Raw genomic sequence first — 17,598 nt, forward strand, 5'->3', positions numbered from 1 at the left:
CACAGCTAAGGAACTGAGTCTGTGAAAAAGACTTGTCCAAGGTCATCCGGTGAATGCATGGCTGAAGTGGGATTCGAACCTTCCTAGGTGAGATCAAAGCCCAACATCCCTTCCACAGAACAGATGAGCCGCAGAGGGCAGCTGTTCCCTTAATATACGCCTGGCCTCAACAGGGAGAGCCGCCTTCCTGCTGTGAGAGTTCTTCGGGAGTCTGTATTTCCGCAAATGGTCCTAAGACCTAGACGCCTCCACTTCTCACCTGAGTCGGCAAACTGAGCAGCCAGGTAAGCCTTCTGAAATCCATACACAGCCTGCCTCTTCCTGGCCGACAGTGTTGAAAAGATGCCATCGAATGCCTTCACGCTGGAAAACACACAACCAAATTGGCCTCCGTGTTGCACAATTTCAGCTTGTTAGAAAGCAGTTTTGTGGATGACTCTTAGCATTCTCCCCCACCACACACACACACGCATCTGATTTTGTCCGTGGGAAATGTAAGTGCATTTATGTAGCATATCGCAGATTTTCTAGAAACTTCACAGATATTTTCGCAATATTCCTCATGTCAGCCCTGCAAAGTACATAGGCCACTGTTCTTGTCCATGAAGTGGGTCTGCGGCAGCAATAGCTTATTAATAGTGTAATCCTATATGTATCTACTAGGCAGTAAATCCCACTGAACTCAGTGGGACTGACTCCCAGTCAAATTAAATTATAGGTTTGCACCCTAAAGCAACCAAGATAATTCATGGCCAAGGAAACTTTTTGAACCTGGATTTCCTGGAAACCACCTTGGCAATATTATGCTTCTCCTGCTGTAGTAACCGCAGCGCTCTCCTACAAGGACAACTTTCCCATTTAAGGGTGGGGTCCCCCTTCTGTTCTGCACCATCATGCATACTCTTAGTCAGCCCTTCTCAACCCATTTTGGGGATAGGGTTCAGCGCCTTGGATAGGTCCTTTAAGCTTCTGGCTGGTTATACCTAAAACCCAGAATGGCATCTCTGCCCCATCGAAATGCAACAGTTCCAGCCTCCCCTGATCCATCCATTCATTCATCTATAACAGCCTCCCCCCCCACCTTGAAAAGAACAGCCAGCTAGTATAACAAGAGGAAGCCCAGATGTTGTGAACGTTGCAGAGAACCTGGCCAGCGAGAAAGTGTCTTGTGCTTTGGGTTTTGAAAGACACCTGCACCATTTGTGACTCCCCAATCCACCAGCCGAACTGTGGTGCTGGAGATGACTCTTACGAGTCCCCTGGACTGCAAGGAGGTCAAATCAGTCCATCCTAAAGGAAATCAACTCTGACTGCTCATTGGAAGGACAGATACTGAAGGTGAAGCTCAAATATTTTGGCCACCTAATGCGAAGAGAAAACTCACGGGAAAAGACCCTGATGCTGGGAAAGACGGAAGGCAAAAGGAGAAGGGGGCGGCAGAGGATGAGATGGCTGGATAGCAATGAATATGAACTTGAGTACACTCCGGGAGAGAGTGGAGGACAGGAAGGCCTGGCGTGCTGTGGTCCACGGGGTCACGAAGAGTCGGACATGACTGAACGACTGAACAACAACAATTTGTATGAGGGAATCATTGGAAGGATCCATGACCCACAGTACTCGATGGGTAGATAGGCAAAAATTCCTATCATAGTGGAATAGTCTAAAAATAGCCAAGTTACAGGCTGGAGGGAGATGTTGGCCTAGAGTTACTCTTCAAATTGCTTTGATGGCTTTGTGAATGACACTCCAGTTTCAGTGCCATTCAAACGATTTACATTGCTTTGCTGCTTTACTGCTTCCTTATGCTATTTGCTGACTATTCACAATAATACGCATTTATATTCTTGAGCACACTCCGGGAGAGAGCGGAGGACAGGAAGGCCTGGCGTGCTGTGGTCCACAGGTTCATGAAGAGTCGGACACGACTGAACGGCTGAACAACAACAATCCACCAGCCAGGCCCAGACATAAGCTCGTTGTTCTGCAAAACCAGGAGTCTTTCAAGCAACTGGTAGTGATTGGCAGACTCAGTTCAGCTGGGGACATAAGAGAATTTCATTTCTATTTGCAAACAATGCAAATATGTCCCGTTCGCAATCCCAAACTTGACCAGGATTGCCTTTTCCGTGAAATGTTCGCAAATCCCCAAATTTGCAATCATGTTAAAAAAATGTGCACTTAGAAATGCACATTTCCCCCCAAAAATGCACATTTTCATGCCTTGGTCAATGGTAAGAAAGTGCGCACTTTTGAAAAATGCTCACAGAAATGCACATTTTTCCCATTTGAAATGCGCACTTCTCCAATTCGAATGAGCCAAAACACAGGTTGAAAACAGGAGCAAAACGAAATTAGTTTCAAAGTGATTTTCAGAGAATTTGGGTAAGCTCCAAAATCACTGACTCTCCCATCCATAAGTCCAGCTAGCTGCATGGTGTAGGCATATACTAGAAAATGAGGTCATCCAACACAATTAGTTGGCATAGATCTGAGTTAAACCAAAGGAGGCGAATGTGGCACTGTATGGTTAGCTTCTTGGCTCCACAGCCACAGGGATATTGTCATGGCCACTTGTTCTTTTCTTTTGAAAGGAGAAGATATTTATGGAGTGCTGATCTATCAATGCCTTTTAGCTATGAAATGGATCCTCGGTATTCAGAGGCAGGATACCTTAGAGCAGGGGTGGGCAACCTCTGTAACAAGGGCCATATCTGGCCCTCGAGGGGTCCTGATGTGGCCCTCTGGAGTGTCCCAGAGGGCCATGTCCCCTTTCTCTGGTCCCACTCTTTTCCTGAAACCACAGATCATTTAGTGGCTTCCCAGATTTTGTGCATCCCTCCCCCCCTTCTAAAAGGCTGAAATACCTCTCCAAATGCTTAGTTAGAGCTTTAAGTTACAATATGCTGGCATTTTTTGCTTTGATTTTTTGCCCCCTTCACCACTGGCTTCACCCACCATTGGAAAGTGGCCCCCGAGAGCTATTCCAAAATTGAATTTGGCCCTGAGGCTGAAAGAGGTTCTCCGCTCCTGCCTTAGAGCACCAGGTACAACAGAAGATGGCATCTCCTGTTCCCTCTTCTGACCCCCACTGCTGTCTGGGCCAGAGCAAGAGGCAGGTGACCAAGCGGGTTGCAATGGTGAAGAAAAGAAGCGACTCCATGGGGCTCTTGGACGTAGGCCCAGGTTGCGGTGTGGGCTCTTGGCAGGTGCCCAACCGTACCTGCCTTTGACACCAGCCCTAAAAAACTGACAATAGACCGATCCATATGTACACCCCCACTATGGAGAAACAACAGTTACAAGAACTGTGGCAGCAAATCCTCACCAGCTACTTACATTGTTTGGTAATATGGGCAGGGCATAGCAGAGGGTAGCAGCTCAAGTATTGTTTCATTTATCCCCGGGAGCAGATGGGTGAGTTTCTGGAACCAGGTGGTTGTGTCTTCCAGGGAAATAGCAGCAATTTGTGGGAAGAGGATCTCTGCCGATAACACGAGCATGGTGTCCCGCACTTTGGTATTGCCCAACAAACCACGGTTCTGGAGGGAGAAGCAGAAGGAATCAGAAGGTGGCTGTGAGTGTGTTGAGGACTGAGTTATTGGGGCGGGAGGCGGGGAGAAGAACTGATCAAAAGGATTAACAAAATAATTAGCGCCCTGTCACACAGTTGAAAACAGTGGGCTAATAACTGGAACAAAATTCTATTAGCCCTATGACTATGACTATGTGCTGTGGTCCTGATGAACACACCCCCAGATGTTATTAATGATAAAAAACCAACCCGAATGGAACTTCAAGTGACACATTCAGCACTGTGTCTAGTTCAGTCCCCAGTGACTGAACTGGGGCTTCATGTCAAAGGGGAAGAGCAGCAGGGGTGGGAAATAGAGAAAACCAGTAAGAGATGCCTCAGTGAAAAGACCAGCTTCTCTTAGAGGTCTTCTCCATGAGGTAAGCCTCATCAGCTTCCAAGGGATTTGTGGGGATCCACACTACATAGTTTGTGAACCACTTCCTGGGAGTAATTTCTAGGGGGCTCAAACGCCACAACAGAATGCAATGAATGATGAGCCAGAAGAGGATTTCCCCAGAAGAATCTACGTACATGTTCATGTCTTACATGTAGATTCCTCCAAGGAAACCCACTTCTCATTTGGGAATGAGAATGGTGTCCCGCTGCCATTCATTACAGTTGACCACCAGTTGTCCAGCCACACAATAGAAATTCATACTCTCCTACTTGTCTCCATCCCCGGCGGAGCCCATTTTGCCAAATGGGCTGCTGTTTACCTTGAGCAGAAGGGTGTTGAACTCATCCAGGTATGTGCTGAGGAACTGGTCTGGGTCCGTCTTTCTCCCGATGGCTTGGAAGACGAGTGTCATGGCTGAGCTGCTGTAAATGGTGTGGCTTTGTGTGGACAAGTGAGCCAAGGCACTTGCTGAGAGGAGCTCCAAGGAATCCTCCTGTATTTTTAAACACAGAGCAAAATGGCGTTGGAAGCCAGATGGTGCTCAAACTCAAAATCCTCCCAAACCATGGCGCCACTGCTCATCTTTACACATTAGCAGCCAACCAGGCTGCAGTGTGCGCTGTGAATACTGGAAAGATGAAATGGGGGGAATAAGGCACTCACTCAAAAAAGGCACTCACAAGACATCACTCAAACATCTGTCACCACCGTCCTCCTTCAAGAAGTAGACGAGGAGGGAACACCATAATCAGGTGACAATAACCTCTCATAAAAAGAGGAGTGCTCATTACAAAGCGTTTGCTGACAAGGATGGTATATAGTGGAGATCCAACGGCCAGGTGGGCAGCTCCACTGGACTGACAATGAGACTGTGGCCACACACAACAGGACAGGACTTCTGTTAATTGCAATACACAACAAGAAGGGTATTGCAAAGGTGGGCCAAAGAGACACCAGGAGCCAAACACCTTCTGCTTGCTTGGACCGTACTCTAATCCGGCAAGGCTTTTCATATAGCAAGAGCACAAAATCAGGATCACTTACGGCCAGGATCACTTACGGCCAGGATCACTTACGGCCAGGATCACTTACGGCCAGCATTGCAGTTAAGCACAAGCCTGGTAGTCCTAGGCAACCAGGAAGTGCATGCAGGCAAGAGGGCAGGCTGCACCCAGTAGAAAATCCAAGTGGGCTGCTAGAGGCAGGGAGCCCCCTCCTTCATTATACCCAGCATAAAAATGCAGCTCTCTGTCCCTCCTCCGCCAGCCCCCACCAAGCTAGTAAAAACGTTGCAGGTTAGTTACTTTACGGGAGTTTATTTACAAGGCTGCTTAAGGCAGATTAAACCTGCCTTAACTGTTAAGAGATCCTGATCGTATGCATCTTGGTCTGTAAACATCTTAGTCTGTACACTGGTGGATCACAGGGATTCTAGTTAAAAACCACAACAGACTGCACACGGCTGAAGTCAGCCCAGTCCTGATGTAGCATGAACCACAGACTTGCTTTACGGTCAAAAGCATGCCCAAGCTTAGGGATGTGCGAACCCAACCCCATCCAGGTTCTCTGGGTGCCCACCCAGCCCCTGTCCCCACTTGCTGGTCTCTGTACCACACTCGAGCCCCTTCCATGCTTGGCGTGCAGCCTGCACTCACCCCGGTGGCCTTGTCGAGCTCCTCGGTCACCATTTTTTGAAAAATAAAACGGCGATTGCAAAAATGTACATATTTGTGTATGTGTGAAAATGCGCATTTTGCGAATGTGCATATTTGTGCTTGTGCACAAATCTGCATTTTCACTTACCCAAAAATGTGCATTCGCAAAATGCGCGTTTTTGCATACGCGAACTGCATTCATGAAGCTGTGCGTTTTCGTGCATACACAAATATGCGTATTTTGCAATTGCTATTTTATTTCTCAAAAAATGGCAACCACAAAGCTCGACGAGGCCGCCGGGGTGAGTGCAGACCATTCGCTGAGCACGGGCAGGGGGTGGGCAGGGGCAGGGGCTTGCAAGCGGGGCTTGGGGGTGCGGGCAGGGGCAGTTCTGCTGGATTCCCGGATGGAATAGGGCGCTGAAGCTAGATACCAAAGCCCAAGAAGCTCTCACCCCACGGAAGTTGCTCTTCAACACAGTGAAATCTGAGTATGAGCCATAAGCAGTGAGGGGTCCAAAAAATTCTGTCAGCCACTGTCTGTCGGTGAAGATGCCCTGAGTACAGGCAGAGCCTGTTGCAAAGACAGAGAACAATTAGAAACACAGACTCGGAGAGGAGGCCTCTAACAGTCCAGGGAGTGTGTCTAAACTGAGGCGGTGGTACCATCGCTCCCACTTATGCAGGTTCAGCACCAGTGGCTGCGGTTCCGGTGTCATAATCTGCACCAGGAATGGGTGAGAAATTTGTTGAGTTCATTTTTGACCAGAATTTACCCAATTCACACCTCCTGGAACTCAAAGCTGACCCGAACACAATCTGGATTCTGATGTCTGTACACCTCCAAGCATGTGATCCAGTTTGCGCAAGCACAAATGGGTTTGAAAAATGCATAATTTGAAAAATACGCATGCACAGGCTTGAGTCAATGGGAGAAAAATGACGTCCATTTCAAAAATGTGCACAATGGATGTGAACATTTGGAGAAATGCTCATGACAAAATGCACCAATGTTCATGCAGCCTCTCCCTGATCCCCAAGCTTGCAGTCTGATACAGATGTGAGTCGGGACGAACTTTGAGGTGGAACCTTGCTGAGCTTGCACTTTACTGGTTCGCACATCCCTCATCTGTGCCCCCTCTGGCTGTAGAAGAAGCAAGACAGAGACACACCGACTCTGATTAACTTCCCCGTTGTCAGAGCCAGGCCTGAAACCTCCGAACTCAGCATCACTCTAAGGTTGCCAGTTCCTCTCTTCCAGATCATGAACTTGGCTGGTTACCACAAGGCTCCTCTGCAGGCCTTTGCTGCTTATGGGCTTCACTTCCACATCGAGAGAAGGTCCAAGTATTTCTGGACCTCTACCCACTGGGGTTTAGTATCGACCAACTTGTTGGTCGATACTAAATCACTCCCCCGATCCCTTATTCTGAGCTATCTACATGGCTTAATTGCAATGACTTTGATGCTTGAAACCAGAGCATCTTCTATGGTGACCAAAGGCCCCCTGCTTTCTCTGATATTTGAAGTCCAAAAGGGTGATTGTTGGGGCTGGAGATGGGTTGTGTGTGTGTGTGTTTGCTTCCTTTGTTTACCTGAATTTTGTACTTGGAAATGGAGAACCCTCTTTATAAAAGACAGGATATCTTCTGGATTTTCAAATGTGCTGTTGGCATGTCGATCATTTAAAGCCTTCACTCTGCAAGATTATGAAGGTGGTTACAATTAAAATAACGAAACGTCGCAGTTTTGCAGTTGGCAAAAGGGATGAGGTGAGCTTGTGGGGCAGCATTCTGGCTCAGCACGGTCCCTTCCCTCGACCACTGTGCTGCCCACGCTTTGCTGGGCCACAGGTGACACCATCACCACCACAAGGGCTGGCGTCAAAGGTAGGCATGGCTGAGCCCCTGCCAGGGACCTGCTGAGAAGAGCTCCTCTTCATCACTGCAACCCGCTTGTTCACCCGCCTCTTGAGAAGGTAGACTCGTTGAGGGAGGGGGCCCACTGAGGTGGTCTTGCCCAAGGGGCTTCCAAAACCTGATGCCTACACTGACCACCACACTGGGACAATGTCATAGCTCAGTGGCAGAGCACCTGCTTTGCATGAAGAAGCTCCCAGGTTCAATCCCCAGCTTCTCCAAATAGGGCGAGGAAGGACCCCTGACTGAAACCCTCGAGAGCCATGGTTGCCAGTCAGTGTCAACAGTACTGGACTAGAAGGATCCATGGTCTGGCTCAATCTAAGGCAGCTTCCTACGTTCCTACGAGCATGGAGGTGGTACGTACATGGCTGCAAGGGAATCACATGTCATGTCGCTGGGTAAGAAGCCAAGGTTCTGGGCTTCAAGGCTGCCCAGGAAGAGGTGGAGCTGTTGCCCAAACCACATGGCATAGTTCTCTGCTGTGAACTGTTTGAACATGCCACTCAAGTGGCAGAAGATCTCGCCAAGGATGAATCGCTTCATCTCCAAGTGGGGCAGCTGGGTGAGGTGGTGCTTCAAGAGAAGAGAACAACAAAAGAAAACACAGCATTGGGATGGCTGTCCATAGCCAGCAACTGCAAAGCAGGACCCAGTGGAATCGTGTGTGGATTATTATCCTGGTCCTGAGAAGACAATATGGCTTATTTGTTTTAAAGATTTATATCCCACCTTTCCATTGATTAGGTCCCCAAGGCTGCTTACAAACATATTTTTAAAAGGTATAAATGATCAATAATAAACCCAATACCCGATTAAATAAAAATAGGTCCTCAAAACAACCCCCGCAAATGATTAGGTGAGCAGCAGCCACTAAATGCTGATCAATATGAATGGCCACTAAAGCAGGGGCAGGCAACTTGTGGCCCTCCAAATGTTTTGGCCAACAACTCCCATCAGCCCTAGCCAGCAGAGCCAATGGTGAAGGATCATGGACCAGAGTTGCCCACCCCTGCACCAAAGGTCCAAGCAAGCCAGGCAGATTTAGCCCGGCATCTAAAAGATAGCAAAGACAGCACCAGGCAAATGGGCTTAGGCAGGAAGTTCTACAGCTGAGGCTCCACCACAGAGAAGACCCTGCCTAGAGCTGCCCCTACCATTAGGGTTAGTGAGGCGGCCGCCTTGGGCAGCTTATTTTGTGTGTCTTGAAAGGGCAGATAAAGTTACTTCTTAATGTACGATCCCTCTCTCTATATATATGAATATATATTCATTCTCCCAAGGAGAGGCACTTGCAGGATTGCATAACAAAATTATGCCTGGTGTGGAGAATGTGGACAGGGAGACTTTTTTCTCCCCCTCACATAATACTAGAACCCAATGGGGTCATCCCATGAAGCAGATTGGTGGGAGATTCAGGACAGATAAAAGGAAGTTGTTCGCACAGTCCATAGTTGAACTATGGAATTCGTTACTTCAGGATGTAGTGATCGCCACCAATGTGGATGGCTTTAAAAGGGGGTTAGATAAATACCTGGAGGAGCAGGCTATCAATGGCTACTAGTCTGATACCTCTGTGCTACCTCCAGTACTAGAGGCAGTATGCCTATGTGCACCAGTTGCACTCCTGTCCTGCTCGTGGGCCCCTAGTCGACAGCTGGTTGGCCACTGTGTGAACGGAATTCTGGACTAGATGGACCCTGGTCTGATCCAGCAGGGTCTTCGTATGTTCTTATGATTTGAGCAGTTTGCACCTTGACTTGGGTGGGGGGCACCATTTGCTATTCCACCTCAAGCAGAAAAATGTCTTGGGCCAGCCCCAACCCAGTCTTTTGCAGCCACCTGACCTGCCTAACCTCTAAAGATGTGAGCACCTGAAGTAGACCCATGGATAAAGATCTCAGCAGACAGGCAGGTTCATATGGGACATGGTGGGTCCTTTGGTCGAAGGCCATTTGGCCCACCCATATATTTGCATCCATATGGGCTAGATCAGGGGTCTCCAGCCTTTTGGAGTCAGTGGGTACATGTGGGATTTTGAGAAAGTCTCATGGGCACCATCACAAACTGGCTGGTGCCCATTCACAAAATGGCTGCCATGGTGGGTGTGGCCAGTCACAAAACAACCTTTTCACAGAAAGGCAAACTGGTGAGCTTCAAAGACAAGTAACTTGCCCAAGAACCTGAGTACAAGGCAGAGGTGAGTTCTGAGCCCCAAAACACAAACCCGCTACTTTGAACCCACAGTTCTCTTTCTCTCCCTCTCGTTCAGTATTACCCCCCCCAGAGTGGCACGCACCCAGCCTAGCCCTGCTCTGCCCATTTCATCCTCCCACTCCAGTGACTCCCAGCAACCCCCCCATCACCTCCATTTTCTCCACTGCCACCCACAAGCTTCCTCCCTTACCGGACAGTTGCAATGGGATCCTGCCCCTCCCTCCCTTCCTTTTTCGGGGAGTTGGGAGCATTTCAAAGTGAAGGCCAAGCCTCCAGCACCTGTCACCTTTACGTCCTAAGAATGCCTCCGGGTACACATGGGGCCCAGAGGCATTTGTAGGAAGCAAAGACAGCAGCCACTTTGAAGCGCTCCTGGCCTCCTGATTTTTTTTTAAATTAAAAACAAATCACAGGTTATCAGTAGGGTACTTTTGGGTGCAGGCGGAGGTGTCCAGGGGCATCACGTTGCTAAGCCCTGGGCTAGAAATCTGGTTGTGTTTTCTTTAAATGAAAGCAGAGGTTCTCAGAAAGTTGAATTCCAGGCCCAATATCACATTTGCCTTTTTCCTGTCCTCCTGCAGCATCACAGCATATACTGCGGATACATCAGTAGCCCCCAAAAGCTCCCCCGGGCTTAAACTGTGGCCAGTCCTATCCATATAAGGCAACACCGGAGTGAGGATCAAGGGAGGGAAGGGAGACAGGAAAGGGACAGAGGGAGGAGGGAGTATTGGCCGTATTGCAAACCTGCTGGGCGGCAGCATTGAAAGCATCCATGAACTCTCCGATGTTGTGCGAAGTAAGGGAGCCAAAGACCTTCCCAGCTTTCTCGCGGTCACGCAGCACGTCACTCGCAAGTGTGTAATCAGCCAGCTGGGACGGAGTGAGCCCCGCAACTGCATCCATCTAGGGGACAAGCAAAACTGGTTCGTAACCAAGGGAGTTGCTGGCCAAGCCACCCCAACAAGGACCCTGTCCAGCGAGGTAACTCACCGCGTGGAAATCCACATTAATGCCAACCAGCTCTTTGTAAGTGGCCAATAAGCTGAAGGATCCAAAGTTGGCGTGTAACCAGTCCAAGCTGCCCCGGGTATTTTCGGTACAGGGATCTCCTGGAAGGAAGAGAGGTGCTGCTGGGAATCTGCTTCCTGTGTCTACAAGACCCCTTTCCTAATAAAGTGGCCTCTTCCTCTATCACGAATCCAAAGATGCTACCTGCAAACGCCCACGTTGAATCAGGGCTACTTCTAGATGATGGGCAGCTGCTGGCACTGCTAACCTCGGCTCTTTTGCTGGGAGCTACAAGGGGAACTGCAGGAGGCTTGGCGCTTTTTCTGTGTGTGCATCTCACAATGTTCTATCCACGTCAGTGAGCCGAGAAAGGGAAAACCCAGTTCACCCAAGCGGCCATTGTTTGAAAGGCATGATCAATGGGTTAATGAGCACCAAAGCTAATTAAAAAACACAAAACTCTCAGGGAAGTGGAAGAGTAGCGCCAAGAACTATCCACACCTGTGAGGCCTGTGCTGCTGATCCACGTCTTTTCAATATAAGTCAGATTTTCAGCGGTCTGAGAAAAGACCTGGAGATGATCTAAGAGCTGGTGCCCTCCAGACCGGCAGGACCGCAACTCCTATCATTCCCAGTTATGATGGCTGAGAATGATGGGAGTTGCCATCCAATACATCTGCAGCTCTGGGAAGATACCAGTCTGATGATTACACGGTGTGGCCACCCCATAAAAAGAGAGTGAATGGCACACCGATTCCACACTAGTCAAGGCCTGCAATTCTTCTGTTATCTTTGACGGTGGCCATCAAACAGAAGCTAACAGAAAGCCTACACACACTCACACACACACACACACACTCACTCACACACTCACAGAGAAAGAGAGAGAGAGAGAGACCAACCCCAAACAAAGCATTCTTACAAATTTAGAACGGGTCTATACAAATAGCAGATAACATTGTAAAATTGTGCCTGGGCTGTACCACTTCCAGCTGCAAGCGGGGGAATTCTTCATATTCAAACATAACAACAAACAAGCACCTAGAAAACCAGATGAGAGAACTGGGCATGTTCAGCCTTGAGAAGAGAAGACTGAGGGGAGAGATGATGGCGCTCTTCAAGTACTTGAAAGGTTGTCACAGGGAGGAAGGCCAGGATCTCTGTCATCCCAGAGTGCAGGACACGGAAGAATGGGCTCAAGTTACAGGAAGCCAGATTCCGGCTGAACATCAGGAAAAACCTCCTGACTGTTAGAGCAATACGACCATGGAACCAATTCCCCAGGGAGGCAGTGGGCTGTCCCGTGCTGGGACAGCCCACTTCCAACCCTGCTATTCTATGATTCTATGAGGAGGGTCCAACCTGCTCCCTGACATGCCAGGGGGCTTTCCATTATATGGAGGAGGAGCCCTCAGGCTTGCTGCTCGCCACCTGTGGTCCAAAGCGGTACAGTTCAGCACTGTTTTTGTCACATGGTGCCCTGTTTTTTCGTAAAAAGCACTTGGTTCCAGAAAGATGGATAGAAAATACACCGGAGTACAGAACCTCAGGACCATGGGCCCAATCCAGCCCTCCTAGGGGCCCAATCCAGCCCTGCGGGATCCCCCAGATTCCCACTCCCCCTTCCCCTGGCTTCCTTCAACCACCAATCGTTTGGCAGTTTCCCAGATTTTTTGCAATTTCCCCACATTCTCCAAGGTTGAAGTGTCTCTCCTAAGGCTGAGTTACTGGCAGGAAGCTTTACGCTGCAATCTGCTGGTATATTGGCCCCGCCTCTCTTGCCTTGAGCCCCGCCCCCACTGGCATGCGACTCCCCACCCCGCCAGCTTCCCTGGAACGCAGTTCAGCCTTCTGCACCCCTGCTGTAACACTTACCCCCTTGAGATGCCTTGGTGGTCAGGTAGCCTTTGGCAAAGTTGCACACGTCTTGGTGGCTCTCTGGGGACATCTGCTGAAAACTGGCATCCAAGCCAGCCATTCTGTGCAGGGGGGAAGAGGCAAGGAAGAGGAGAGCAGCACGTGTCACGGCCTTTCTAGTCCTTGCCTGATGGCAAACCTGGGTTTGCAATCAAGTGTGAATTCAACAGGGAACCGTGGTTGGGCTCATTCAACACATTACCTTTGGGCGGGGGGAGATAATATGCATATTTGAGTGCCATTTGGGGGGGGTACAAGGGTGGGGTATAAATCAAATAAATAAATAAATAAATAAATAAACATTTTGAAATTGATCTGAAAAAAATTGTGTGAGAATTTGCCCTTACTAGACAAAAGCAGAAGTGGCCCATTCATTTATTTAGTCACCACATTCTAGACATACTTGTACCACCCTCAATAAGACGGGGTGTGGCTGAATGAGGTGGTAGAGCCCTGAGGGAGTAGAGTGGTCTGTACCATTTCATACTGTAGGCTGGGGACACCATTTCTTAATGTTCCCCTACATTTTAAAAAAATCCCTGCAGATAAAAGAAAAAGGACCTAGCACAACAGGATAAGCATTGAGCTAGAACCTTCCTTCCTGATGTGCAAGTTTTCTACTTGCAGAGCGTTTCTTATGCGGGGAAGCTTTCAAAATGGGATCCTGCACCTACACTGAAGTGGTTCAGCCCATTCTGGCAACTCAGGACTTTACTACTTCTTTTTTTCCCACCTGCCACCTCGCATGGCACAGGGTGGTAGGCGGCAGTAATGCAACCGAAACTCTCCCCACGACCTGAGTTCAATCCCAGAGGAAGCTGGGTCCCAGGTAGCCAGCTCAGGTTGACTCAGCCCTCCATCCTTCTGAGGTCGGTAAAATGAGTACCCAGCTTGCTGGGGGAAAGGTAGTTAGGACTGGGGAAGGCAATGGCAATGACCGCTATACAGTCTGCCCGGAAAACACTGAGGAAAAACAGCGTCCCTCTGGGGGTCAGGAATGACTCGGTGCTTGCACAAGAGGAACCTTCCCTTTCCTTTTCACCTGTGTAGACTCGGCCAGAGTCCAGAAAGCTGATGTGGTTTCTCCATTCCCCACCAGGAATATGTTCTTCCTCATCCACTCCACCCACCTGCCTCACTCTCTCTGTTTAACCCCACTGGCAAATCTGCTGACAGTCAAACACTCACATGGCTCTGAAGATGCCACACGGCATGGTCTTTGGGATAGCCGCAAGGGCTGAGGCGTTGACACTGGGAAGCCACAAGCTGAGCTTGTTCTGGAACCAGTCTTTGTACTGGGAGAGACTGGCCGCAGGGAACACGCTCTGCACTTTGCTGAAGATGGCTGCAAACATCATGTCCCTCACCTTTGTGTTTGCCAGGAACGTTACGCCGCTCTGCCAGCCAAAAACACACCAAGAAACAATTAATGGCCCAGGCCTAAAGGTCGCCAAAGTGGCACAGATACTCGTAATGCTGGACGGAAGGACAGCCAATGCACCTTTGTACGGCTTACCGTGATGGTGCCTCAGGTCTGGCCCAACTTGTTTAGCCACCCTGAGTGGCTGCACGGCCAGATCTGAGCAGAGCCCCCCACAGATCTCTTATAGGGCAACTTCCAGGCAATGGGGATATGCACTGCCTGAATTTGCTGCTGAAATTCACACCACAGTTGGTGGTGCGGCAGCCAGAAAAAGGGGCTGTTTTGCTTTAGAAGAGCCCCTTTTTGCCACTGCCACACCAAAACATTTCAGAGGCAAAACACCACTTTTAGCTTTTAAAAGGGGGCTTATTTTGCCACTGGTAGCAATGGTGAGGCCATGGTGGGCTGCAAAAACGGCCAGGAGGAGCACAGGCGGACCACGAGCCATATGCTGCCTAACCCCATTTTACAGTGTTGCTGAGGATGCTGGGCCACGACCACACATGGTCTGGACCACACACGGTCTGTAAAGTTGCAAGGAATTCTGGGCTACTTCATTGGTGCCCCCAAATATGTTGCTAGCCCCAGGTGACGGGGAAAGGATAAGCTGTCTTTTCTTGGGGCATTTCATGTGCACCCGGCTTTGCGTTATGGAGCTGAACCAGAGGCCCAGCTTAGGGAGCTGGCTAGCGAAAAAGAACTCACCTGAGAGGCCACGGTTGCAAACTCTGTCACAAAAGCAACTATGTCGTCGAGAGGCCTGTCCTCCAGGGACGCCAGGAGAGCACTGACCATATCAGGGTCATCCAGGATGCCAGAGCCAAAAAAGACGTGAGCAAGTTGGGTAGCGGTGAGATTATCCCTGATGTCAAACTACAGAAACAGAGGCAAGGGCATGATGAGAAGGCAGAGAAGAGTCTCTGGGGAAGGGGCAATCCCCTCCCCTTTGCCAAGTTTGGGACAGACTTCCTCGATTTGGCAACTATAGTCATTTCTTCCTCCCCCCAGCCCCACACTCCCCAAATAAACAATAATCTTTGCAGGCATGGGATGGTGAGAAACCCATAGAATAGGCTTGTCAGGAAGAGTCCAAGGCAAAATGGACATCACAGGCCCATCACCAGAGATTTGGGGGGGCAGGTTGGACTTAGGAGCTGGTAGTTGTAAGTCAATGCCAAGTGGTAGCCGGCACACACCCCATCGAAGCTGGCCAGGAGCATGGCGAAGTCTTCATAAGGCGCCTGGGTTGCAAATGCCCCGAGGTTGTCCTGCAGCCAAGCCTCGGTCCCCCTGGTGCTGGAGGCACATGCTGAACCTGCAATGCCAGAGGGCAAAACAAAGCAAAACCCGTCCTGAACAGACCTCCGTGCAGAACGCATCCGCAAATTGGAAGGCACCAGTGCATCAGACCAAGAATTCCAGATTTCCTTCCCTCCGCTCCTCCCACTTCAGAGAAAATATGGCAGCACTGAAGCTCTGGGTTCACTCTACTCGGCAGCCAACCTCTGCTGCAGCTTGGGGCTGGAAAGTGCTGAGAGCCAGAGGCGCCTCTGGGCTCCACCCTGCAGCGCAGCCCATGGTCTGTGAAAGCCAGAAAAGCTTCCAGGGCTTTGCCTGGGCCACTGTTGGCCTTGACCCTGTTTGCCTGGCTCTTGCTCATGGGACCGCATTTGCTCCCTAACAGGCCTGCCTGCCTGCTTGCTGGATCCCTCTCAGGTCCCGGTCCCGGGGACATGTGTCCCCTCCTCTCTACCCCACCGGCTTTCTGAACTGCCTACAGCCCAGGCTGTTGACACATGCATCGTACACGTCCCCGTACTGCAAACATAAAGTGGTCCCGGACTTACCTGTGGTCTTGCGCTGGTTGTCAAGAAAGGTAAACAAGGTACGATAGATGCTTTCTCGGTTGGCCAATGGCATCGCAGGATAAACCTGGCTCAAAGAGGAGACCCTGAACAGAAAGGATTGTGTCAGAAAGGTCTGCCTGGCAGAGAAGATCCCTGGCACTGGAGAAATAAGGGTGAGATCAAGAGGCCTAGAATACCCTGGTAAACATTTCGGTGACCAGAACAAGGCATATTCTCAAGTTTAAGAGGGGAAGTATATTTATCCAGTTTGAATAACCCATTTTCAGGTTTTCTCTGCAACCATAAAGGGCAAAATACACATTACACGCAAATGGTGGTGACATTCTGGACTTTTGTTTTTAAGAAAAGTAGCTTCAGGACAGTGTGATTTTAAGTGAAAAAGTAGTGCGGGGTGTGCGTGTGTGAGTCTGCATGTGTACACATGCTCAACCCTTTCACCATGCGCAATGTTTCTGCTCCAAACCCTGTTTCTCACACCTTTTATAGGCTCCACATGTGTGTTTATGCTCACAAAGTTTTTGCTTTGCTATTTGCACTGGAAAAACAGCAGGTGGGGAAAGGGCTAAGCAACCAACCAACCACGCGCACGCGCGCACACACACACGCACACGCACACACAGATTTTCTGCTCAAACCTGCTGCCTCAGAAAAATGCTTCACTGAACCCATCTGAAAACGTCTGTCCGGGGATCACGTGCATGTAATGTGCCGTTTGCCACTGAATGCTAAAAGGAGGTTTTAAAAAGGAAAACTTACTTTGGCAGCAGTTACCAGTGCTAGTTTTAGGGGCTGTATCTTGTGCTTTCTATTAAATTTAAGTGAGACTTTTGGAAATTATTACCCAGGCCTTCTGTGTGATTTTTAATGGGAATTACAATGGATATTTGCATTCTGCACCATACTTGGACTGGAAACAGCCAATCGTTTTGGGTGTCCTTTCCAGAGAGTTGATTGTGACATGGTCAGAGGCACTCTGGTGTGCACACTCACCCTCCCCACTGTCATCTCTGGCCAAGCAGATCTTGCAAGATTTGGTAGTGCTTCAAAAACCTGTGCAACTCCTTTGAGCAGGGACAAAGATGGAGCAAAAGAAATGAGACTGTCTGCTACTGGCAACAATGTACCTTTAGCACTCTTAAACATGATCTGTCTTTCTCCAGCTGTGCATCCCAGACACTCTGCCCTCCCCGCTCCCTTAATCTGCCTCCCCCCACCCTAGCCCCACTCCAGCCGATGTGATGGTGTAGAAACTCTCTGCTGTTGCAGCGATTGGGAAGCCAGTGTAGGGTAGTGGACAGCAGGTCAGACTTTGACCAGGGAGTCCTGGGTTCAAATCCCTGCTCAGCCATGATGTTTATTGGGTGACCTTGGGACCATCACTATCTCTCAGCCTAATCTACCTCACAGAGTTGTTATGGGGATAAAACAGGAATGGGAGACCATGTATACTGCCTTGAAGGAAGGCAGGGTAAAAATGTAATCATAAATTAATGTTAAAAAAAGAACATGCTTCTCATTTCCATGTGTGGTTTTGAGCATGCGATGAATTTAAATGTGTGCAGCAGAAAGGAGGACAGAGAACAGCTTTGATGCTTTTGACAAGGGATGGGCAGA

The 17,598-nt window shown here is 49.4% G+C and overlaps 2 protein-coding genes across 11 annotated transcripts in view; one reads left to right on the forward strand and one right to left on the reverse strand.

Moving 5' to 3' along the window:
* Window positions 1–17,598, forward strand: part of HAGHL (hydroxyacylglutathione hydrolase like) — a 73,801-nt gene that overhangs the window by 51,673 nt on the left and 4,530 nt on the right. For 6 of the 10 annotated variants that reach the window (XR_014785606.1, XR_014785612.1, XR_014785611.1 and 3 more), the window contains one exon: window positions 6–5,641. The gene's annotated coding sequence lies outside the window, so the exon portion shown is untranslated. Of the gene's footprint in view, window positions 1–5; window positions 5,642–17,598 lie in introns of those variants that run through there. The other 4 variants (XR_014785608.1, XR_014785610.1, XR_014785609.1 and 1 more) reach the window with 3 other exon arrangements.
* Window positions 1–17,598, reverse strand: part of LOC146336779 (uncharacterized) — an 84,425-nt gene that overhangs the window by 1,470 nt on the left and 65,357 nt on the right. Inside the window, exons 16-28 of the mRNA XM_084817882.1 lie at window positions 15,964–16,067; window positions 15,313–15,431; window positions 14,822–14,989; window positions 13,882–14,090; window positions 12,652–12,755; window positions 10,759–10,877; window positions 10,513–10,671; window positions 7,916–8,124; window positions 7,225–7,328; window positions 6,085–6,203; window positions 4,294–4,467; window positions 3,340–3,542; window positions 260–363 (exon numbers count right to left, since the gene is read on the reverse strand). Coding sequence (XP_084674008.1) covers window positions 260–363; window positions 3,340–3,542; window positions 4,294–4,467; window positions 6,085–6,203; window positions 7,225–7,328; window positions 7,916–8,124; window positions 10,513–10,671; window positions 10,759–10,877; window positions 12,652–12,755; window positions 13,882–14,090; window positions 14,822–14,989; window positions 15,313–15,431; window positions 15,964–16,067 — 1,895 coding nt within the window. The remainder of the gene's footprint in view (window positions 1–259; window positions 364–3,339; window positions 3,543–4,293; window positions 4,468–6,084; window positions 6,204–7,224; window positions 7,329–7,915; window positions 8,125–10,512; window positions 10,672–10,758; window positions 10,878–12,651; window positions 12,756–13,881; window positions 14,091–14,821; window positions 14,990–15,312; window positions 15,432–15,963; window positions 16,068–17,598) is intronic.

Source organism: Heloderma suspectum, chromosome 12 (genome assembly GCF_057233095.1).
Source record: "Heloderma suspectum isolate Gila_16-S chromosome 12, 16-S_ref, whole genome shotgun sequence".
NCBI classification, from domain to species: Eukaryota; Metazoa; Chordata; class Lepidosauria; order Squamata; family Helodermatidae; genus Heloderma; species Heloderma suspectum.